This window comes from Callionymus lyra, chromosome 12 (genome assembly GCF_982586985.1).
Source record: "Callionymus lyra chromosome 12, fCalLyr1.hap1.1, whole genome shotgun sequence".
Lineage (NCBI taxonomy): Eukaryota > Metazoa > Chordata > Actinopteri > Syngnathiformes > Callionymidae > Callionymus > Callionymus lyra.
In genome coordinates, this window is record NC_141829.1 from 6,943,389 (window position 1) to 6,969,269 (window position 25,881).

A 25,881-nucleotide genomic window follows, 5' to 3' on the forward strand; every position below is an offset into this window, starting at 1 on the left:
TTAATTGTTCCATACAAAGTTAACTTAAATATATTAATTTAAATGTATTAATTTATCTTTAGTCTCTTGAAACTAAAGGTTAAGGGCAGGATAAACAAATATTGATACACCTGTTGATTTACTTAAAATGATTCTACCTAAAATGGATGAATCTCTGTGTAGTCAGATATTTAATTAAACAATTCGGGTTTGTTTTTTTATTAATTTTATTTTAGGATGTAAATCCAAATTGTAATTATTTTAATATTAGTAAAGCGAATTTTATTGTATTTATGTTTTTTCATTCATTATAACTCGTATAGTCCTTTATGATTAATAATTGAAAATTCTTTCTTTTTTTTCGTTTCAAGGATTAATCCAGAACCAGAGAAGAATTCATTGATTTTTTTTCCATGATTTAATCAAGAATCTAGGGATCGTCTGATCTCACGTGACGTCACTTCCTGAAGTTTCTTCTGGCAAAAACACTTTGAGGCGAACTAACTTCCCAACCCGGAAGTGCAGCTGATCGTCTGCCTGAGGTTTGACAGACAGATCAGGTAAAAACTGACTTTTATCATCTTTATTTCTTTACACTTTACTCATGTTTGCTGCTGAAAACACCCACTGGTCCACATGTTAAGACAAATAACTGCGTCTGGACTGTCAACACTGTTGTCAATCGCAGTTACACGTGAAATTAAATGACGTTTCTCTCGTTTTTTTTCGGTGTATTGTTAATTTTTAAAGCTAATTTTGTTTAGTTGTAATGACGAAGCTTTTAAATAATAATGAATTAAATCATCTTCCGCCTTCGATTCCTGGCAGTCTATATTTAATCTGGGAGGCAACTTCCTGGTGTGAGGTGACGAATTAAAAAATATATAAAACTCCAACAAAGATACATATAAACGTGGAAAACTTTTGAAATAAACATAACGGTATAAATGATGCAAAAAATAAATGTTTGATCAGAGAGAAAACATGTTGCGCACATTGTATATACGGTAAAACTAGCAACTAATAGTAGAATCTACAAAGTTTGTTAAGTTACAAATAATATTAAACATTAATTGAAACAGTATAATAACAAATAATAATATTAACTAGTTGTGTGTATTGTCATGATTTTGGCGATACGATACATATCACAGGGTCAACGATACGATATATAGTAATACTGTAGTAACAAGTATATGTGTAGTACTGTCCAGTACTTGACTCTGGTGTTGTGATAGTGTAGTAACAAGTATATATGTGTAGTATTGTCCAGTACTTGACTCTGGTGTTGTGATAGTGTAGTAACAAGTATATATGTGTAGTATTGTCCAGTACTTGACTCTGGTGTTGTGATAGTGTAGTAACAAGTATATATGTGTAGTATTGTCCAGTACTTGACTCTGGTGTTGTCATAGTGTAGTAACAAGTATATATGTGTAGTATTGTCCAGTATTTGACTCTGGTGTTGTGATAGTGTAGTAACAAGTATATATGTGTAGTATTGTCCAGTACTTGACTCTGGTGTTGTAGTATTTACAGACCACATGACTCTTCACAAAGTCGTAACTGCTTTCATTTGTTTTCAAACTAAAATATGTCCAAACATCAGCTTCAAAAGTTGCTGGAGTCACTGTATCCTCTCGTCCTCAGTCGCCTTGAAATCGCGGGATTTCAACGTTCCTTTAGCTGAGCGAGGACGTCATTTCTGCTGCCATCTAGAGGCCAGAAGTTTAATTGATCATGTCCAAAGCAAACATGATAAAGGCTGTGAATATTTGCATGTTAATAGCATTTTGTTATTATTTTGTTTTACACACACTTTATTGAACTATTCACTATCAAATAGCTAGAAATATATACAGTGCTGTCGAATATAGACGGTGGAACGAAATATTTCATTATATCGCTATATTTTCTATTACCCCTAAGAAAAACAAACCAAAATTAAAAATAAAAAGCACTGAATTCTAATGAAATAAACGTTTTTTAATCAATTTTTTATATTTCAATAATTTAAAATGCAAACTGAACTTATCCACCTCGAAAATGTGTCAATTTAATAGCAACTTACAGACTGTATTTATAAACATAGAAATACAATGAACTATTGAAACTTTTTTTTTGTTTATGTTTTTCTTAAATGATTATTAAAATTCATACAAAATGAATTATTTGTTGTTTTAATGGAGATTTATTCATATTTATCTTTACTAAATAAGGTCATTTATAAACAATTTGATGTCTTTTTTCACAACTTTCCCAGAACATAACGGTATAAACATGTTTTAAATATGGATATAAAGATAGATTTATGATTGTTTTAATACATTTTTTAATATTAAACAACAAAACGTCACTATATAAAAGGCAAATTAAAGATTACAAATTCCTGTTCAATTACCTGACAAGATTACGTTAATCATTTTTCTTTTTTTACTTTAAATTTAATTTAATACTTTCAATCAATTTTCTTCAATTTCGCAAGTAAAATTTGGATGCAATTTGGTTTCAGGTTTTTGATTTTTGTGTATATTATAAGATTATTTTTTCAAACCTGGTGTTGATAGTACAAACATATTTCCTTTTAATTTGAAATATTTAGTTACATAAATATTTATCTTAATAAAAAATATCCCTGTGTTTTTTTTTTTAGGGAAATAAAATAAAAAAGTATTGAATATGTTCCTGAACACTTTACTTACATAATTGACATTTAGTGTTAATTTCGCTAAATCAAGTTCTACATCATTTGGTGCACCGCCCTCTAATTGCTTCACTACTGGTTATAGGGCTTCGCACCAATTCGTAGAACCTGAAGTTATGAAACATACTGTATAACTCACGGGTTCTACGTCATGTGGTGCTCCGCCCTCTAACCGGTAGAGAAGCAATTAGAGGGCTTCGCACCAATCCGTAGAACCTAAAGTTATGAAACGTATAACTCAGGGGTTTTTGTTTTTGTCTTAGGGCAATAAAAAAATAAGTATTGAATATTTTATCTTTAAAAAATATACTGCAATAGCACAGGAACCTCCTCGACCAAAAAACGATTGTTCCTTCTCTTCTCCACAGACATGGCTGTGTTCGACAGCATTTCTTTGCTCCTGGAGCTGAAAAACGTTCCTTTTAAGGAACGAGGAAAGCTACAGTCGTCCGTGAGAGAAAACGGAGGCCACATCACCCACGCCATCAACCGACAGGTCGGATCTACTTTGTTCGACATTCGTATGTTGCAAGCGTGTGAAGCCGAGTGTTTTTTCTTCATCCACGCAGTGTAACCTGGTCGTGACCAACGACGTGTCCAAGCTGCTCTCCAGGCTTCACCGCATCCAGAAGTTCCAGATACCCGTGGTGGCGCTGGATTACGTGCACAGCTGTGTGGAGACGGGTGTTCTTTTACCCGTGGATAACTTCAAGCTGGATATATCATCGCCCGGTGCTTCTTCTGAGGCCGTCTCTGCACCGGCAGCCCCTCTCAAGACCCCAGGTACCATTATGTTGCTGGAATTACTGCCAAGATTGAAACAGAGAAACGGAAGAAAAAAAATATGGTCCTACAGACGGAGGCGATGCAGAAAAAAGGCTATGAAAATCCATTTTAATTAAATAAAATAAGATTCAATACAATTCATGATATTAAGATACACGTTTAGAAATACTAATAATAATAATTATTATAGACCAGAATTATAATAAATAAATACAGATAATTAAAAAAAAGAATACATGGAAATTAAACGCAATAATACATTATTTAGTATAAATATATAAACAACAATACAAATAAGTAAATATGTACACACAGAAGAAATACAGAACTAAAGTAGATTTTCAATATATGTTAAAAAATGTCACTGGAATTATCTCTTCCAACAGTATTTGTTTTTTGTACTTTTCTTATTGTACCAATTCCTCAGGATTATACCATCTAATTATATACATTTTCAACTACTTACTCATTTTCTTTTTTTTCTTTTTTTTGATGTAAATACACCTAATCAACTATATTATTTACATATACTTGAATGAAATACTCAGTTATAATTCATAACATTATAAAAAACTAAAATACTCCCTTTAACTGTCAAAATGTACACGGATAACATTTACTAAATTATATCTTTATTTTAACATTTTCATTTGTTTGTATTTTTTGTACTGAATACTTTGGAATAATGTTTGACATTTATTTAATTGTTATTTGTTGTTGCAGTAATTTTGTCATCATGACCATGTTTGGAACTTATTACTTTATAAAGTTGCTCTGGAATCTGGACGAACAAGAGGTTACGAGAGTCCATTATGATGTAATAATGGTTTCACTCCTCCTCCAGCCGGCTGTGATCACACTTTGTTTATACAATGAGTCCCTTGGAGGTGGAGACTTCCGGGATAGATTACATGCAGTGACAAACCTTGATGTTTGACCAAACAAAGCAGAGTGGGCGTGGTTATGGTCAACAAGATTTAATCTCCAGGAAAACAAAGCGATTTCAGTGGGCGGAGTTTAAGATCATTTTCTAATGTCAATATTTCAATGAGTTTTGTAAAAACAAACACACACTGATGATACAATCCAGTCCAACAACACAACAACACGCACTTAAATCAACACATTATTCGACCATTAATCGATCAAATGAATCCTCTCAGCTCTGAGGCTTAAAGGACGTGAAATATTAATGTGCGGATCCGACGTTGGTTCTGTTCTCTTTGCAGCCGTCAAAGTTCCTCCTCCTGAAAAGTCCGAGCGCTCCAAGCCGGCGCCTGAGAAGGTCCAAGGATCCGTTTTGGATCAATTCAAGTGTGTATCTCCTGAGTTTGGTTTTTCGTTTCAAACCGTCTTAATCCGACCCGCTTATTCCTCACAGAGTGTACAAGGAGACCGACCAGCATCTACCGGACTTTTCCGACCTTTACCACGTGGCCAAATACAGTATTTTCCAAACGGTAACAACGTAATTAATACCATCTTTTACCTTCAGCAACTCAGCGAGTACTTTGTATTTAATATTCACCAGGGGAGCAGCGACACGTGGTACGTTCTGGAGCTGCAGAGTTGTCGTGGAGACGACGGCCAGAAGTTTCGTCTGGTTCGCTACGTGTTGGAAAAAAGACAGTCTCGGGTTTGTCTTTGTTGTTTCTGACTTAACTTTGATTAATACTGAATTATGTCAGTTTATTTTAAACTCCTGGCTCTTTATTTCTATGGTCTGGATTCAATAATATTGTTTATTTACTCCATAAATACAGAATTAAATTGTGTTGTATTAGAAAAAAAAGATCTAGATTGTTGGCTTCACTGAAACCCTCTTTGTTCCTCCCCCACAGAGAGACATGCTGGTGTTCCCAGAAACCTCTGAGGAGGCGGTGGAGGTTTACAAAGCGATGATGGAGATGCTGAAGGCTTCGGATGTGAAGACGGGAAAGGACGTTCCTGCTGAGATCACATCTCTGTGCTCGTCTCCTCTGCAGCAGGTGTGTTTGTGGATCACTCTCAACTATTGTAGATTCCAGTTTTTCCATCACTGAAGAAAAAGTAGAACAGCACTAAGACAGTACAAACCTCTGCCAAGGAGCTCATTTCATGACACTTTCTGAAACAAAGGAATCAAAAAGTCTCTGCGGTGATTCAGGTATTATGCTGCCAAAGGCTCAAAATGTCAGCACCAAGCAAAACAGTTAACTCCCATGATGCCTTTCTACTGTATTTTTGCGATGGCCGATTGGTCGCTAACGATACTATATTTACATCCTACGCCTTTATCGTAAAAAGTCATCGACGGCTGTGATTGGTTGACTGGGCGGCAAAGCATTACGGGAGTTGTTCATGTCACGGTAACTGAGAGGGTTGTTTTTTTTATATTTTATTATATATTTTATTTATTATTCTTTTTTTTTTTTTTCTTTTTTTTATATTTTATTATATATTTTATTTATTATTCTTTTTTAATTATTTTGCGATGTTGGATAGCAAGTAGTTCAGTTAAATGTTGTCGATTTAAAAAAAAAATTAAATAAAATGGTAGCAACTACAAATTTAAATAATTGTGGGGGGGGGCTTTAAGAAAGTACACACCCCAATAAACGAGGGACCACTCTATACACACATACACTTCTTTTTTATCTCTATTTATTCCGGACAATTTCACTGAATTAACCTAAATAAAAGGAAAAATAATGGTCTGAAATGTACTCTATATATTTAATTGAATGCCTTTTTCCAGCTTTAACTACAATATATTATTAACAATAAATATATATTAATCGAACAGCAGGTGGCAGTAGAGTTACACTTCAAAAGATTTGCTGATCCAGATGGATCCACTAAAACTTTGATCATCATTTGTTCTTTTAGCAATTTAAAAATTCAATTTAAAAAACATAATATCATGAAACTCATAAGGATTTTCTTATTTTATTTTTTAAAATCTTGAGTTAATGTTTTAATTCTGAATGAATAAGAGCTGTAGTACAAATCATTTAAATTGTGTATTTCTGGAGAGTTATTGTGGTCATATTTAACAACGTTAGATCTGCAAATGTCAATAATGCAGTTTATTTTTAATTATATTTATATTGGTTTGTGAATTAAACTCATGATAAACGTTCTGCCTTCTTCGCACTCGATTCAAATCCGCCACGAGTGAAAAGGCTTCGCAAAGCGGAGTAAATAGTTCCGCCTCCGTCTCATTGAAGGTCTAAAACTTTCTCTCGCATCTCGGCTTCGCCTCTGATGTGAGAACGTCCGCTTTCCGCTTATAATTGATGTTTTGTCTGCGGCTATTATCGAGGGATGCATTAATGAAAAAAAAGACTTGACGGATATGAATGCTTATTTGCCAAATGGCTTATGCTGGTGTTTTCAAAAAGTCTTTCGGCGTTTTGAACACGCTTGGATAAACACAAACTCAATCATGCAAAATATATCAAACATTTAATTTTAACTTTTTCTCGTGGAGAAAAAATCTCGTGGCTTGTTTCAGCTGCTGCTCACTTGTCAGCTCGGGGAAAATAGAGCGACGCGTGAATCTTGGAGTATTCTCCGGTTTATTTAGTGGATGATGAGAAATAAAACATCTCAACGTAGAGGCTAAAATGGAAAGAAAATAAGCAAACAAAGCGTAATAAATTAGATTTCTTAGAAGTGGAGTCGTTGCTTATTTTTGGCGCGTGACGTCGGCGAGCGAATCTTCCCGAGATAAGACGTTTCAAAGCCAGTTTTCATCTCCAGTGCAGCCGAGGGGCCATCAAGGTGAGGCGGGCTACCAGAGGATACATGGATACTGCATCAAGGCTGCTCGCCAACATTCTGAAAGAAATCAGATCAGACGATTTGATCGTCGACCTTAGGCTGTCTTTCTTTTTCTTTTTTTTTTTTTCAAGATAAGATCATATAGCCGTGTAAATTGAATTAAATCAGATGGTGTTTTACACACAGTCTGGACAACAACTGTAGTCTTTTGATGCTGCGTAGGTGAAGTGGTCCCAATATGATGGAGCTTTTAATGATGAAAAAATGTATAATTTGAGTTGAATTTCCCGCCCCTCGGTGACTGGAGATCATTGAGTGAATGACGTGAAAGATGTATTTCTACCATGAGAAGCCGGAACAGTATACATGTACACACAGAAAAAAATACAATTCAATTTTCAATATATGTTAAAAAATGTCACTGGAATTATCTCTTCAAACAGTATTTCTTTTTTTTACTTTCCTTATTGTACCAATTCCTCAGAATTACACCATCTAAATATATAACTACTACTTACTAGTTTTCTTTTTATTTGTTGTAAATACACCCAATCAAGTACATTATTTGCATATACTCAAATGAAATACTTTATTCATTGCATTATAAAAACTCAAATACTCCCTTTAACCGTCAAAATGTACACCGATAACATTTACTAAATTATATTTTTATTTTAACATTTTAATTTGTTTGTATGTTTTGAACTGGACACTTTGGAATAGTGTTTAACATTTATTGAATTGTTATTTGTTGTAAATGTTTACTATTCCTCTCCAAGATACAGTAAGTTCCTCATCATGACCATGTTTTGAACTCATTACTTTATAAAGTTACTCTGAAATCTGGGCAAACGAGAGGTTACGAGAGTCAGTAATTCTGTCCTCAACAGCTAAAGGAAGAAGAAGACTGAGGACGAGAGGATACAGTGACTCCAGCAGCTTTTAAAGCTGATTTTTGGACATATTTTGGTTTGAAAACAAATGAAAGCAGTTACAACTTTGTCAAGAGTCATCTGGTCTGTAAATTCTGCAACACCAGAGTCAAGTACTCGACAATACTACACATATATACTTGTTACTACAGTATCACAACACCAGAGTCAAGTACTGGACAATACTACACATATATACTTATTACTACACTATCACAACACCAGAGTCAAGTACTGGACAATACTACACACATATCCTTGTTACTACACTATCACAACACCAGAGTCAAGTACTCGACAATACTACACAAATATCCTTGTTACTGCAGTATCGCAATACATCGCAATATATCATATCGTTGGCGCCATATTGTGATACACACCCATAGTTCCCACGGATCCTTAAAACGTTTGAAAAGGCATCAAATTCTGGAAGGTGAAAACAAGCCCTTAAATGACATTAAAATATCTTAAATAAAAATGTTAAAAAGAACAGATGCATGTGGTGGTAAAGTCTATCTATCTAATGTAGTATTTTCGGAAGTTTAGGCAACATTAGAATTGTCAATTTAAGTGAAAGAGTATTGATTGTCCGACCAACATTTTCTTGATAGCTGAAAACGGTACCAGGCAGCATGAACGAGGCATATTTCGTTTTGTTTTTTTTCTTTTTTGTCTTTTTAATTCTGGTGAATGTCGAGTTGGTCTTAAATTTATTTTCAGATTATAATAAAAATTCTTGAATTTAACTTGATCTGTAAGGTATGGTAAGGTAAAAGGTAAGGTACAACTTTATTGATAACCCCGTGATAGTAACCCCGTAAAATCCCTTTAAACTACTTTCACAAAAAAAACTATATTCTTAAATAAATCAGGTCTTCCTCATGGTCGCCTCCACTTCTTTCTTTGCTCGTGTTCATCTCTCCGGTCATTGTTTTATCGACAGCTGCTGCTGGAGGAGAAGCTGAGCACTGGAGTGTTGTCGCACAGTGTGGGTGTGTTTGTGGAGCTGCTGTGGACCGAAGCCCACGGTTGCCTTAACAACACCCTCCAAGACCCGATCGACAGAGTCAGCATCGATGATGTAAGAAGCCGCCTATTGATTTCTATGTTAGAGGATTAATCTGACACTGTCTACTCTGTGCGAAAACACACAAAACTGTTTTGTACATTCACGGCCAGATTATTAAGTGCTTCACCAGATCTGTCATACTGTAGTGTCCAGACTAAATAATATATGGTTTTAAATCCGCACTAAGTAACATTTTGACATGAATTCACAATAGAATTTCACAGCTTGAAGAGACTTTTTTGTTTAATAAATTGTGGCAACAGATGTTTCAAGACTTTCACACAGTTTTGACACAAAGTTTTCACTTTGACTCTGAGTATAACATTATTTTTTTCATTATAATTAGATTGTGTGTTTGGTTGACTATATAATGGTTCCCTGAAAGGGAACTTACACTTTATTTTTTAATGTAAAGAAGATCATGTCAAGAAGTGGAATATTTGAACTTGCAAATAGCTATACTATGTATTGTTTATTTAAAAGCACAATTTCTTATTAACCAAGCCTTAAATTGTGTCTTACTTTGGATGCATTTTCAACCGAAAAATACAAGCAAATTAGTTAATATAAGTATCTATAGCAGTTTCAATAGCAATAGCAAAAGCTATATCAACATCAGTAGCAGTAGCAACAGCAAAAGCAATAGCAATAGCAGTAGCAGTAGCACTAGCACTAGCACTAGCACTAGCACTAGCACTAGCAAAAGCTATTGCAACAGCAGTAGCAATAGTAACAGCAATAGACATAGCAGTAGCACTAGCAAAAGCTATAGCAACATCAGTAGCAATAGCAATATAAATAGCAGAAGCAACAGCAAAAGCTATAGCAACAGCAGTGGCAATAGCAGTAGCAACAGCAAAAGCTATAGCAACAGCAAAAGCTACAGCAAGAGCAGTAGCAATATCACTAGCAGTAGCAGTAGCAACAGCAATAGCAATAGCAACAACAATAGAAATAGGAGTAGCACTAGCAACAGCAAAAGAAATAGCAGTAGCACTAGCAACAGCAAAAGCTATTGCAATAGCAGGAGAAATAGAAATAGCAAAAATAACAAAAGCTATAGCAACAGCAGTAGCAGTAGCAATAGCAACAGCAAAAGCTATATAAATATCAGTAGCAGCAAAAGTTATAGCAATAGTAATAGCAATAGAAATAGCAGTATCAATAGCAAAATAAATAGAATTAGCAGTAGCACTAGGAACAGCAAAAGCAATAGCAGGAGAAATAGAGTATATTTGTTAGTGTTGTGTAAGGTTTAATTTCAATATACAGGGATGTAATCAGCGATAGTTTCTGCTATAATTGTGTTTTTTTCCTGGTGGAGCTAAACTGCTTTGCAAGGATTGTCACTTATTTAAAACGAGTCAATGAGATTATGTGTCGGTTCATTACAGCGAGAAAACACGACCGAGTCTTTCGTTTCTTTCTCCTCCAGGTGAGTCGAGTCGAGGGGCTGCTGATCCAAGCACAGAGAGAATGGAAGAAGTCCAACTTACATGAGGCGATCTTGCTGCAGCTCGCCGCCGATTCTCTCCTGCCCATCGAAACCATCCCTAGAGATACTCAAAGTTCTGTATCCAAGAAGCTGGACCTGTGTCAGGTATTTCCATCGGCTCATGACGAGTGTATTGTTTTCACCGATCAAAGAGCTTCACACTCGCACACAAAGATTTTTTAATAAATCAGCCTCCGACGGTTGCTTATCAGGCTTCCTCAGTCATCTGTCTTCCACCCTTCTGGCTCCACTGATAAGGTCCTAATTTAATTACAGTGTTCTACATGGGCACCGTAACAACTTCTTGTTTGCTCAAATCCAAAGAGTTTTGTTTCACAATTCCAGGGCTTTGTGTTTGAAATTAATCTCGCTTCTTTTTGCCCGTGGATAAGTGTAACAGCATTACATGTATTTGTGATGAGTTTGAGGGAGTTAGCGATGCAAAATGATCTCCTTCTCGTGTGAATGTGCGGCATTATTCACCGGGAAGAAGCTGTGGCAGCTGCTCAGGACGTACAACTGAGGAGGTTTGATTCATCCTGATGGACGGCGAAAGGATGAAACGCGGAAACCGGAATAAATTTATAGAACATATGGCGTTTCCTTAACTTCTCTCAAGTTTTTGTGAGAATCGTAAATAAATGACTGGAGCGGAGTAATAGTACGAAGACACGCAGGGTAATACTACCTCTGTAGTATAACACGCGGTTGCTTTCCTAAGCCGCCACACGTACTACGCCGCCACATCGATGCTATACTACGCCGCCACGAGGATGCTATACTACGCCACCACGAGGATGATATACTACGCTGCCACACGTACTACGCTGCCACATCAATGATATACTACACCGCCACGCGGTTGCTTTACTAAGCCGACACACGTAGTAAGCCGCCACGAGGATACTATACTACGCCGCCACGAGGATGCTATACTACGCCACCACGCGGTTTTTATACTCACGCTGCAACGCGGTTTTTATACTACGCCGCCACGCGGATGATATACTACGCCGCTACTCGGATGTTATACCACGCGGATGTTATACTACGCCACCAAGCGGATGATATACTTCGCTGCAACCAGGATGCTATACTACGCCGCCACGCGGATGCTATACCAAGCCGCCACGCAGATGTTATACTACACCACCACGCGGATGCTATACTACGCCACCACGCAGATGTTATACTACGCCACCACGCGGATGCTATACTACGCCGCCACGCAGATGTTATACTACGCCACCACGCGGATGCTATACTACGCCGCCACGCAGATGTTATACTACGCCACCACGCAGATGCTATACTACACCACCACGCAGATGCTATACTACGCCACCACTCAGATGATATACTACGCCACCACGCAGATGCTATACTACGCCGCCACGCAGATGATATACTACGCCACCACGCAGATGCTATACTACGCCACCACTCAGATGATATACAACGCCGCCACGCAGATGTTATACTACGCCACCACTCAGATGATATACTACGCCACCACGCAGATGCTATACTACGCCGCCACGCAGATGATATACTACGCCACCACGCAGATGCTATACTACGCCGCCACGCAGATGTTATACTACGCTACCACGCAGATGTTATACTACGCCACCACTCAGATGATATACTACGCCGCCACGCAGATGATATACTACGCCACCACGCAGATGTTATACTACGCCGCCACGCAGATGATATACTACGCCACCACGCAGATGCTATACTACGCCACCACGCAGATGCTATACTACGCCGCCACGCAGATGATATACTACGCCACCACGCAGATGCTATACTACGCCGCCACGCAGATGATATACTACGCCACCACGCAGATGCTATACTACGCCGCCACGCAGATGTTATACTACGCCACCACTCAGATGATATACTACGCCACCACGCGGATGCTATACTACGCCCCCACGCAGATGTTATACTACGCCACCACGCGGATGATATACTACGTCGCCACTCAGATGTTATACTACGCCACCACTCAGATGATATACTACGCCACCACTCAGATGATATACTACGCCACCACTCAGATGATATACTACGCCGCCACGCAGATGTTATACTACGCCACCACGCGGATGATATACTACGCCACCACTCAGATGATATACTACGCCACCACTCAGATGATATACTACGCCACCACGCGGATGCTATACTACGCCACCACGCAGATGTTATACTACGCCACCACGCGGATGATATACTACGTCGCCACTCAGATGTTATACTACGCCACCACTCAGATGATATACTACGCCACCACTCAGATGATATACTACGCCACCACTCAGATGATATACTACGCCGCCACTCAGATGTTATATTGCGCCACCACGTGGAGCTTTAGCTGTGATGCATATTCATAGATTATCAAAGTCATATTAAAGGTTTTTGACCAATTTCGGAGCACTGTATACCACATTTAACCGTTTTGAGAACAGTCAGTACAACCAAAATCCAATTAGCTGTCAAACTCTTCTGCACTGTAAGCACATTTCTGTACCCATATCTAACGGTGATTGTAATTGTCAACATTTTCAGTAGAGACTACAGTACTATTGCTTTACATTTGAGTTACATGGAATTCATCATACTGTACGTTTTCATCTTTTTTCCACTCTCTCTTTCTCACTCCTTGTGCAGGTCATCAGGGATGTTCTGAACTTGAGAGAGATGACGATGAGTAGCTCGGTCCAGTCCTGCCTGGGGAAATATCGTGCACTTCGGTGCAACATTGAAGAGGTTCCCAAAAACAGTTCTGAATTTCAAAATGTCGATTCTCTACTTGAACAGAGGTACTGCTTTGCTTCAAATGTGTTTTTCCACTTCTATTTCATTCATCATTTTTCGATATGTGGACCACAAAAACATGTGCATTAAACAAAGCCAATGTGTTTTCTCTAGTTGGAACAACATGTTGGACGGAAACGTAAATATCCATCAAATACTGCGCGTTACCAGAGGTGTTGAACTTCAGACTTTCAAGAGTAATCTTGGGAACATCAAGCCTCTGTTCCACTCGTCCAGTGCCAGCAGCTTTGTCGGGATTCTGTCTCGGTGAGATCACACTGACGCATGTCAACGACTCCTGCCACTCACAGTTACTGCAGCTCAGCAAATAAAAGCACATTTTTCTCACATCCTGATTATTTAAAATTCTGCTGCTATTGCTATTGCTATTACTATTGCTACTGCTACTGCTCGAACAACTGCTAGTGCTATTGCTACTGCTATGAACAACTGCTATTGCTATTGCTACTGCTGTTGCTGCTACAGCTACTACTACCGCTGTTGCTACTGCTCGAACAACTACTATTGCTACTGCTACTGCTATTGCTACTGCTGTTGCTACTGCTACGAACAACTGCTATTGCTACTGCTACTGCTATTGCTACTGCTGTTGCTACTGCTACTGCTACTGCTACTGCTACTGCTACTGATATTGCTACTGCTGTTGCTACTGCTATGAACAACTGCAATTGCTACTGCTGTTGCTACTGCTCGAACAACTGCTATTGCTACTGCCACTGCTATTTCTATTGCTTTAGCTACGAATGACTACTACTGCTATTGCTACTGCTGTTGCCGCTATAGCTATTACTACCGCTGTTGCTACTGCTCGAACAACTGCTGTTGCTATTGCTACTGCTATTGCTATTGCTACTGCTATTGCTACTGCTGTTGCTGCTACAGCTATTACTACCGCTGTTGCTACTGCTCGAACAACTACTATTGCTACTGCTACTGCTACTGCTATTGCTACTGCTGTTTCTACTGCTACGAACAACTGCTATTGCTATTGCTATTGCTACTGCTGTTGCCGCTATAGCTATTACTACCGCTGTTTCTACTGCTCGAACAACTGCTGTTGCTATTACTACTGCTATTGCTATTGCTATTACTACTGCTGTTGCTGCAGCTACGAACAACTGCTATTGCTACTGCTGTTGCTACTGCTACAAACAACTAATACTGCTACTGCTACTGCAACTGCTAATGCTAATGCTAATGCTACTGCTACTGTTTCTGCTATTTATTTTGCTATGAACTACTGCTATTGCTACAGCTACTGCTATTTATATTGCTTTAGCTACGAATGACTACTACTGCTATTGCTACTGTTACCGCTATTACAATTGCTACTGCTACTGCTACTGCTATTGCTTTTGCTATTGCTACGGCTTCTGCTACTGCTAGTGCTACTGTCACTGCTATTACTACTGCTACGACTGCTATTGCTATTGCTATTGCTATTGCTATTGCTATTGCTATTGCTATTGCTATTGCTATTGCTATTGCTATTGCTATTGCTTCTGCTACTGATTCTTCTTTTGCTATGAATGGCTGCTATTGCTACTGCTATTTCTATTTCTATTGCTTTCGCTACAAATGACTGCTACTGCTACTGTTACTGCCATTGCTACTGCTACAACTGCTGCTGCTATTGTTACTACTATTACTTTTGCTATGAACAACCGCTACTGCTATTGCTACTGATTTTGCTAACGCATATTTCTACATAACCTCTGATTCCATCATCACAGTCATGACCACAACTTCTTTATTTACCACCGTTTCTCTCATAATATTTTCATAATTGATATGCTTACTGCTACAACTACAACCACTGAAACTAATACAACTTGGTGGTCTTATTCCCAAACCAAATACAACAACAATAACTACAACAAATTGCTGATGCTATCAAAGCTTCATAAGCACTATTTCTACTTACTGTTTAAGCTTTTGCTCTCATGTCTAGTTAACTAATAATGAAAATAAAAACATCTGTGAATATTAATAAAAACAGCAGGTTTTTGCAAATGATGCTTGTATTGACCATGAAATAAAGATGTGTCTTTCTTTCTCAGCGGTCTGCTGCTGCCTCGTGTTGGAGTGGAGGATCATGGGATAACTAGAACGGATGCTGGAAAACTCGGTGGCGGCATCTATTTCACCGACTCCATGAGGTCTGATGTTCAATTTTCGATCCCGGTGATCTTGACTATTAACGCGTGACATTTTCCTCGACCGCCCGAGCAGGACCTGCGTCGGCTACTCCAAACCCAGCTCCACGGACGGCTCTCGGCTCATGCTGGTGTGTGACGTGGCTCTGGGTGCATGTAAGGACGTCTACAGGGTGGACGAGTCGCTGACGCAGGCCCCTGAGGGGTACGCCAGCGTGCACGCGGTCCCCAAAGAGAAAAGTCTTGCATCTGAATTTACTGTAAGTCGTGGATGCGTGCAACTGCTAACGGGAGGTTCACTTAGTAGCATGGAACTATCACTTTGAATATGAATTTTTAATCAATTTTTACAGCATCAAAATCAGACCTGATTTTTCAAGCCACATTTGTCTTTCTTTTGTGCATGCATACATTATTATATATTAAAGATTAAATGTAAATTTAAAAAAAAGGTTTAAATGTGACGAAATTCAGCGTAAGAAATTTGGTAACATCATGGCTAGGAGAAAAACTAGGAGATTTTAACACTGAATTTTTTTTACAATTAATTTATTCACATTTACATTGTTTACACTGAATATTTTTTAAGTTATTTTAAACATTCATGAATTGAAAATAAACAGCTAAAAATCACTTTTTTTTTCAATTAAAATTCTGATTTTGATGCTGTAAACATTTGGTTTTTCGAAAATTAATTTTCAAAGTCCGATGGCACACATTTACTTCCATACGCTAGAACCTTTAGTAACACACGTCACACTTGAAAGATGTCAACAACTCATCAAAGGTTTCATTACATTGCACTTAGTTAAATTTCCTTTTCATTCTCAGAGGCTCAATTAACCGATCGTTTGCTTGTCGTTCTTTAACTAAAATTAACTATAAAATCTACTGTGTTTTTCCGGCTATAAGGTCCTTTGAGTACAGTGTGGCTTCGTTGCTGACCAACATTTTGACAGATTTTTTGGCATCTTGTTCTCATAAAATAGGTTTGAGGTCAGTAAGGATAACCAGAATTAATACAAATGGCCCACTTGAGTCAGATAAAAACATTCGACAGCCCACATAAAATGACTGACGGGCCAGATTCGACACATGTGCACGAGATGAATGCAAAATCAAATGCCACTATAGGGACATTCCTGGCTCCACTAATTCACTTGCTTAGTATTGATGATATAAATATTAATAATTATCATTATTTCTTTAACTAAAACTACTACTATTTATTCTAATATAATTGTCTTCGTCATTAGAGCTGCAACTACAGCAAGAATGAAAACTGCTTCTACATTGATTTCTACGCTTGTTCATTTTAGTTTAAAATATGAATTACTTTATTGAATTTCAAATATGATTTGAAATATGTAAATTAAAATTGTTATACTTTTTACGTACTTTCCCTCTATGCTGTGTTTTTAAACGGTTGCCAAGAAACGAAATTTTATTGCCAGATTCACTGCTGTATTTTTCTGTGGCATGACAGTTAAAGAAGTCTAAAAATATATATATATATATATATATATATACAGTATATATATATATATATATATATATATATACAGTATATATATATATATACAGTATATATATATATATATATATATAAGATAAAATAAAATTTATAGTGATTTTGATTATCAATACGTTAGCGTGGGAAAAAAAATTGGATTATTTAAGTGTATTTATCTTTTCCTAAGTCTATGTTTTAAAACTTAATATATATGTCCCAACATCAGCTTTAGATGCTGCTGTATCTCCACTGTATCCTCTCGTCCTCAGTCGTCAGAGGGATCTCGCAGGATTTATTTCTTTCCTTTGGCTGCTGAGGACGTAATGACTGAAGTTTAATTGCAATACAGACAAGAAGAGGAATATTTGAATAAAAAAAAAAAAAGAAATGTTATATTTTATAAATTCTTTATTAAAATTTGAACCATAAGATAGTGTATCGGTATATTATTATTTAAACTTTTGTTTTAGTCCATGAAGTGAAGCCGAAAAAGTCCCCACAAAGAAAAAATACTGGAAAACGCTCTGAAATGAGTGTAGATTTAAAGTAAGTAAGTCATAATAATGTACAGTAGTTTGCAAAAGTAATTCTTGTAATGTTATTATTGACAATATCAAACCAGCAACTCATTTGTCTTTTCTTGTTTGTCTGAGATTTAAAACCCTTTTTTTTCCATCCATCGTTCTTGATTCGCTTTCAATAATGACATTTCTAGATTTTTACACCGATAAAATTGAGAAGATAAGAGACACTCAGTGTCAGGAAACATGTACTCGGAAACATTCTCGGCTCTCATTAGATCACATATCTCTTTCCAGAGCACTCCGAGCCTCAACACCTGATCCCTTAATGTGATGTTTCTTATCTCCTGGGATACTTGAACCTGCAGAATCACTTTCTTTTCATCTTTTAAATGCATTTGTCTGATCTCATCCTTTAGCATGACGAGTTCGTGGTCTACAGTCCTGATCAAGTGAGGCTGAAGTACGTGGTCAGATTCAGTCTCTCCACAGACTACGTCAAGAAGTTCAGTCCCGTCTTCGACTTGAGTGATGAGCCGGCGCTGCCCTCTGCTGGCGACTGTGAGAACTGTTGCGATTACATTCATCTTTTTTTTTTTAAAACCTCTTGCATTAATAGCATCATATTTATAGATTAAATTCTTCTGCGGCGATGTGTGTGTTTTCAGCGACGGTTTCCGAGGGAGACGCAGGGATCTCTGACGTAAAGAAGGACATGAAGGCGGGACTGCTGGACAGCTCGGGGCAGCAGCTCCCTCTAGAGGCAGTCAATGTGAAGTGCAAGCTGCAGGATCTGCTCTCTCAGGTCGGTGGATTAAGTCAAATAAGTTTATTCAAGCATTATCATGGTTTATTGAAATTAATTTACGTCAAAAAATAATGTGATGATATTTTAATCGTTGATTTTTTTTTTTTTTAAGTCATAAAAGATTTATCAGTACCATACAAGGGCAACTATACGATATATTGTGATACTGTACTAACAAGTATATATGTGTAGTATTGTCCAGTACTTGACTCTGGTGTTGTGATAGTGTAGTAACAAGGATATATGTGTAGTACTGTCCAGTACTTGACTCTGGTGTTGTGATAGTGTAGTAACAAGTATATATGTGTAGTATTGTCCAGTACTTGACTCTGGTGTTGTGATAGTGTAGTAACAAGTATATATGTGTTGTATTGTCCAGTACTTGACTCTGGTGTTGTGATAGTGTAGTAACAAGTATATATGTGTAGTATTGTCCAGTACTTGACTCTGGTGTTGTGATAGTGTAGTAACAAGTATATATGTGTAGTATTGTCCAGTACTTGACTCTGGTGTTGTGATAGTGTACTAACAAGTATATATGTGTAGTATTGTGGAGTACTTGACTCTGGTGTTGTGATAGTGTAGTAACAAGTATATATGTGTAGTATTGTCGAGTACTTGACTCTGGTGTTGTGATAGTGTAGTAACAAGTATATATCTGTAGTATTGTCGAGTACTTGACTCTGGTGTTTTGATAGTATAGTAACAAGTATATATGTGTAGTATTGTCCAGTAGTTGACTCTGGTGTTGTGATAGTGTAGTAACAAGTATATATGTGTAGTATTGTCCAGTACTTGACTCTGGTGTTGTGATAGTGTAGTAACAAGTATATATGTGTAGTATTGTCCAGTACTTTACTCTGGTGTTGTGATACTGTAGTAACAAGTATATATATATGTATGATTGTCGAGTACTTGACTCTGGTGTTGTGATAGTGTACTAACAAGTATATATGTGTAGTATTGTGGAGTACTTGACTCTGGTGTTGTGATAGTGTAGTAACAAGTATATATGTGTAGTATTGTCGAGTACTTGACTCTGGTGTTGTGATAGTGTAGTAACAAGTATATATCTGTAGTATTGTCCAGTACTTGACTCTGGTGTTTTGATAGTATAGTAACAAGTATATATGTGTAGTATTGTCCAGTAGTTGACTCTGGTGTTGTAGTATTTACAGACCACATGACTCTTGACGAAGTGGTAACTGCTTTCATTTGTTTTCAAACCAAAATATGTCCAAACATCAGCTATAAAAGTTGCTAGAGTCACTGTATCCTCTCGTCCTCAGTCATCGCCATGGTCTCGCCCTTAGCTAGGGGGGGACATGCTGCCATCTAGCGGCCAGAGGTTTAATTGCAACACAAAGATGAACAAACACTATGAATTTTTGCATGTAAATTGTAAATTATAAATCGGATTGTTTTATTTATAAACACTTTATTGGACATCCTTAGATTCATATCGCTTTTTTTACTAGTAACAAAGAACTTCAGGTCCCGAGAGTTAATGTAAAACTTTAATCCATCATAAAATCTCATGAAAAAAAGTAAAAAATTGTTAATATCATGTCATCAAACATATTTTTTGTATTCTATATGGATCTCATTGATTCTTTAAATGAAGATATTTGCAACAAAACAATCAAAAATTGTATCTTTCTTTCTTACAGGTCATAATCTTATATTGTGATACTGTAGGAACAAATATATGTGTAGTATTGTCGAATACTTGACTCCGTTGTTTTAGCTTTATTTACTAGTTACAAGGAACTTCAATTGAAAACTTTATACCATCATAAAATTTCACGGGAAAAAAAGAACAAATTGTTATTATCATGTAATAAAACATATTTTTTCTATTGTTAAAATGGATCTCATTGGTCAATTAAATTTGAATCTGTCTTTCTCACAGGTGGTGATCTTTCAGAAGTACACCAACAAGGGAACCGAACCCATCGAGGCAAAGTACGTCTTTCCGTTGGATGATTCAGCAGCGGTTTGTGGGTTCGAAGCGTTCATCGACGGGAAGCACGTGGTCGGACAGGTAACTCACTTCCTGTCTCTATGAATCTTCTAGTTTTTTCATGTGAAAAAACGATTCTTCATTCAGGAAACACGTGTCTCCAGAATAATATTTCCATCAGAGCAGACGTGAATGTTCCACCTGAACAGACGCTCGTACACATTTCTCGACTCAAACTACTTTTCCTGAGAAGCTTTAAGTCGCGCAGATGCTGCTGCACAGCTGCTGGTTTTAACTTGTTTAGTCGATGATGCCGTTTAGTTTTTACAGTGAGAAGCTTGAGATTTATGTGTCAAACAAACGGTTCTGTCAACAGATTCTGACATTCTTTGTGTATGTGAAGAGATTTTTAAATTAATTAAAATGTATATATTTTTAATTACCTTGTGTTTTATATTGAACAGTTAAATTTGACATTTATAAACATTAATGTTTTGTTTGATTATATATTTTTTTTAAATTTCTATTGAAATATTTGTTTGTTTTTTATAATTAAATACGATTTATTTTCAAATGTTCAATTTCTTTTAGGGTTTTTTTGTGATTGTGTGTTTATACACATTATACTAACAACTGTTCAACCAACATTTTTGTATTAAATTTAAAATGCTAAGAGAAAATACATTTATTTAAGTAAATGTACTTATTTAGTTTATGTTATTACTATTATACCAACATGTTTTATTGAAATTCAATTTAATTTATAACATTTATTTTGTAATTATTGTGATCAAAATATCAAACTCTTTGTATAAATGAAAAGAACAATGAATTATTTCATTTAAGATATTTGTTTTATATAAAATAAAAAATCCACCTTAACTTACCTTTCATTTAATGAAAAAAAGGGAAACCTTTCAATATATACATTATTAAATTCAATTATTTCAAACAAAATGAAATGCTACAAATACAATTCTATATTTTAAATGTTAAATTACCAATGTACTTTTATATGACATTCTATGATAATTTATCTAACTTTATTTTAATTTATTCTGTTTTATTTTATCAATCTCCTTTTATTTCACTCATATTATATCGTTTTTAGATTCTGCAATGACGCCACATCACGTTCTTTGTCTTTTATTCGAATAGATGTGTATTTTTATTGAATTAAAATATTTAATTAATTAATTTTTTTTAAATATATTTGTTTTATATTCAATAATTTAAAAAAATCTTTTAATTAGTTGTATAATAAAACAGGAAACCTTTCAATATATATATTATTTAATTCAATTATTTCAAACAAAATCTAATGCTACAAATACAATTATATATTTGAAATGTTAAATTACCAATGTACTTTTATATGACATTCTATGGTAATTTATCTTATTTTATTTGAACTAATTCTGTTTTATTTTATTAATCTCTTTCTATTTCACTCATATTATATCACCTTTTTGTATTTTATTCTAATAGATGTCTTTTTATTTAATTAAAATATTTTTTATAACTTTAAAAACAACTTGTGATGCCACAAATGGCTGATGCCAAATATATATTGTTTAATAACTATTGAAATATTTGCTTTGTTTTTATTTAATTAGATACGTTGTACATTCAAATGTTCAATTTTTTTTAGGGGGTTTCTGTGATTGTATTTTTACACACATTATACTAACAACTATTTTTGAATATTGAATTTAAAATGGCAAAAGAAAATACATTTATTTAAGTAAATTTACTTATTTAGTTAGCACAACGTGTTTTATTGAAATTAAATTGAATGTATAACATTTATTTTATAATTATTTTGATCAAACTCTTTGTATAAATGAAAAGAACAATTAATATTTGTTTCATATTCAATAATTTAAAAAAATCTTTTAATTAGTCGTATAAAAAAAACAGGAAACCTTTCAATATATATATTATTTAATTCAATTATTTCAAACAAAATGTAATGCTACAAATACAATTCTATATTTGGAATGTTTAATTTCCAATGTCCTTTTAATGACATTCTATGGTAATTTATCTTATTTTATTTTAATGTATTTTTTAGTTTATTTCACTCATATTATATCGTCTTTAGATTCTGCAATGACACCATGTCACATTATTTGTCTTTTATTCTAATAGATGTGTCTTTTTAATTAATTAAAATACATTTTTATAACTTTAAAAAAAACACTTGATGCCACAAATGGCTGATGCTCATCCGTGTGTCTTTTGATTTTCAGATGAAAGTGAAGGAAGTCGCTCGTGCCGAGTACAAGCAGGCCATCGAGCGAGGTCACGGAGCTTACCTGATGGATCAGGACGCACCTGTACGTGCCAGACATACCTTTTTTATCAGAGCGATAAAACGCCCACTAGAGGGCGTCCTCTGCTCTCTTTAAACAACTCATTTTCAAACAGAAAGAGCTCATTCTTGCCTCCAACTTCCCCTCCTGTACTGCAGGACGTGTTCACCATCAGCGTGGGAAACCTGCCCCCCGGCGCCACCGTCATCATCAAAGTCACCTTCGTGTCGGAGCTGGTCGTCAAGGACGAGTGTGTTTTCTTCGCTCTGCCCGGCAGCGTCGCTCCTTGGCAGGAGAGTGCGGCGCTTAACCAGACGACACAGGTCAGAGTTCAAACATCCTTTGATATTAATACTATCTTAACGATCAAAAATCAATATGCTGACCCAAAAGTTAAAGAAATGTGTCAAACACTACAGTTTACTTCATACTGTGGGTGTAAGAAAATGTAGATGCACTTAAATAATACGATTATTTTTTATCAAAATATCATATTATCAACAATTTTATTATACTTTCTAATCGTATTTGCAGTCCGTCATCGTAATTTTGTACAATTTTATAATTTCACTTTAAAATAATTCAGTCATTAATAAATACAATGAAACATTCACAGCGTTTGTTCATGTTTGTGTTACGATTCAACTTCCGGCCGCTAGATGGCAGCAGTCCTCGCGTGCGCTAAAATGACAATGAAATCCCGCGAGATCCCCGTGATGACTGAGGACGAGAGGATACAGTGACTCCAGCAGCTTTTAAAGCTGATGTTTGGACATGTTTTGGTTTGAAAACAAATGAAAGCAGTTACGACTTCGTCAAGAGTCATGTGGTCTGTAAATACTACAACACCAGAGTCAAGTACTGGACAATACTACACATATATACTTGTTACTACACTATCACAACACCAGAGTCAAGTACTGGACAATACTACACATATATACTTGTTACTACACTATCACAACACCAGAGTCAAGTACTGGACAATACTACACATATATACTTGTTACTACACTATCACAACACCAGAGTTAAGTACTGGACAATACTACACATATATACTTGTTACTACACTATCACAACACCAGAGTCAAGTACTGGACAATACTACACATATATACTTGTTACTACACTATCACAACACCAGAGTCAAGTACTCGACAATACTACACATATATACTTGTTACTACACTATCACAACACCAGAGTCAAGTACTCGACAATACTACACATATATACTTGTTACTACACTATCACAGCACCAGAGTCAAGTACTGGACAATACTACACATATATACTTGTTACTACATTATCACAACAACAGAGTCAAGTATTGGACAATACTACACATATATACTTGTTACTACACTATCACAACACCAGAGTCAAGTACTGGACAATACTACACATATATACTTGTTACTACACTATCACAACACCAGAGTCAAGTATTGGACAATACTACACATATATTCTTGTTACTACACTATCACAACACCAGAGTCAAGTACTGGACAATACTACACATATATACTTGTTACTACACTATCACAATTCCAGAGTCAAGTATTGGACAATACTACACATATATACTTGTTACTACACTATCACAACACCAGAGTCAAGTACTCGACAATACTACACATATATACTTGTTACTACACTATCCCAACACCAGAGTCAAGTACTGGACAATACTACACATATATACTTGTTACTACACTATCACAACAACAGAGTCAAGTATTGGACAATACTACATACTGTATATATCATGTTCTTGCAGTATTGCTATATATCGTATCATTTAACCTGTATCGTGATACGTGTCGTATCCACAGATTCTCGACAATATTCCTAATAAACACTGTATTGTGTGTATTTTTGTTCCTTTAAAAGAATAATGCAACTGTTATGTCACTCAAATATTTTAATTAATTGTTTTTTTGTTTTTTTTTCTCTCTGATCTGAAAGGTGACTTTAAGAAAAGACTTAATAACCAGTGACGCGGCTATAAGGTAAGTTCCATCTTTTTCAAACTAATCATAGAATAATGAAAAATAAATGTAATATTTTATGCATAAAACTGTCTAAAAATACAGTATTGATTGTGCATTATTTTTGTTTTTGATTATAAATGAGTTCCTTTCGTTTAAGGGGTTAAAAAAAAAGGATAATATAACAAAAATCTCACTAAATGCTACATGTCTCCCTCAGAGAGTTCACCCTGGACATGGCCATCGAGATGCCGTACGACATCACGAGACTACACTGTGTCACTCATAAGATCCGGATGAAGGTTTGTCTCATTTCAACTTATGATGCATTAGTTTCCACACCTGACGCCTCTTCACGCGTTCTTTGTGCTTCTCTGGTAGAAAACGGACAGCAAAGCCGTGGTGAGCCTTGGGCCCGACCAGGACTTGGGTCCGGAGGGATTCCAGCTGTTCATCGGTCTGTCTGCGATGCACCTGCCCAGGATGTGGGTGGAAAACCATCCTGACAAGGACAGCCAGGTGAGCTCACTCTCTGTCCATCTGTCCCTTTATTATCCAAGAGATGAACGTGTGAAACGACAGGATGAAGGAGAAGATCGTCTGTGGTTTTTATTCTTTTTAATTTGATCACTTTTGCCGTTAAACTTGCTTTTAATTCGCTCTAAAAAAAATAAGCTCTATAAAGGTATGTCAGTGTCATCAGAATATTGAATGGTTAAATATCTCATTTTTAACTTTACATCAATGTTTTTGGGTGTATATCTAAATAACAATATATAATATTTGTATATTAAAAGGCTGTTGTTTTTTATTTAAATCACTGAATTAACATTTTTATCATGTCATAAAACATATTCTTTCTATTCTAAATGGATCTCATTGGTTCTTTAAATGAAGATATTTGCAACAAAACAATTATGGTATATTTAAATAAAATCTTCTATCTTTCTTTCTTACAGGTCATAATCTTATATTGTGATACTGTAGGAACAAATATATGTGCAGTATTGTCGAGTACT

At 35.9% G+C, this 25,881-nt stretch overlaps 1 protein-coding gene across 5 annotated transcripts in view; it reads left to right on the plus strand.

Moving 5' to 3' along the window:
• The first annotated feature begins 472 nt into the window (after nt 1-472).
• parp4 (poly (ADP-ribose) polymerase family, member 4) overlaps nt 473-25,881 on the plus strand; it is a 65,757-nt gene continuing 40,348 nt past the window's right edge. For all 5 annotated transcript variants that reach the window (XM_087804483.1, XM_087804481.1, XM_087804482.1 and 2 more), the window contains exons 1-21: nt 473-539; nt 3,052-3,179; nt 3,253-3,466; nt 4,699-4,783; nt 4,851-4,929; nt 5,001-5,105; nt 5,311-5,457; nt 9,113-9,250; nt 10,674-10,838; nt 13,422-13,573; nt 13,683-13,835; nt 15,650-15,748; nt 15,822-16,005; nt 18,199-18,340; nt 18,448-18,584; nt 20,500-20,631; nt 22,803-22,889; nt 23,024-23,188; nt 24,840-24,883; nt 25,083-25,164; nt 25,244-25,381. In XM_087804483.1, the coding sequence (XP_087660609.1) occupies nt 3,054-3,179; nt 3,253-3,466; nt 4,699-4,783; nt 4,851-4,929; nt 5,001-5,105; nt 5,311-5,457; nt 9,113-9,250; nt 10,674-10,838; nt 13,422-13,573; nt 13,683-13,835; nt 15,650-15,748; nt 15,822-16,005; nt 18,199-18,340; nt 18,448-18,584; nt 20,500-20,631; nt 22,803-22,889; nt 23,024-23,188; nt 24,840-24,883; nt 25,083-25,164; nt 25,244-25,381 (2,574 nt within the window). In that variant the 5' untranslated portion in view covers nt 473-539; nt 3,052-3,053. The remainder of the gene's footprint in view (nt 540-3,051; nt 3,180-3,252; nt 3,467-4,698; nt 4,784-4,850; nt 4,930-5,000; nt 5,106-5,310; nt 5,458-9,112; nt 9,251-10,673; nt 10,839-13,421; nt 13,574-13,682; nt 13,836-15,649; nt 15,749-15,821; nt 16,006-18,198; nt 18,341-18,447; nt 18,585-20,499; nt 20,632-22,802; nt 22,890-23,023; nt 23,189-24,839; nt 24,884-25,082; nt 25,165-25,243; nt 25,382-25,881) is intronic.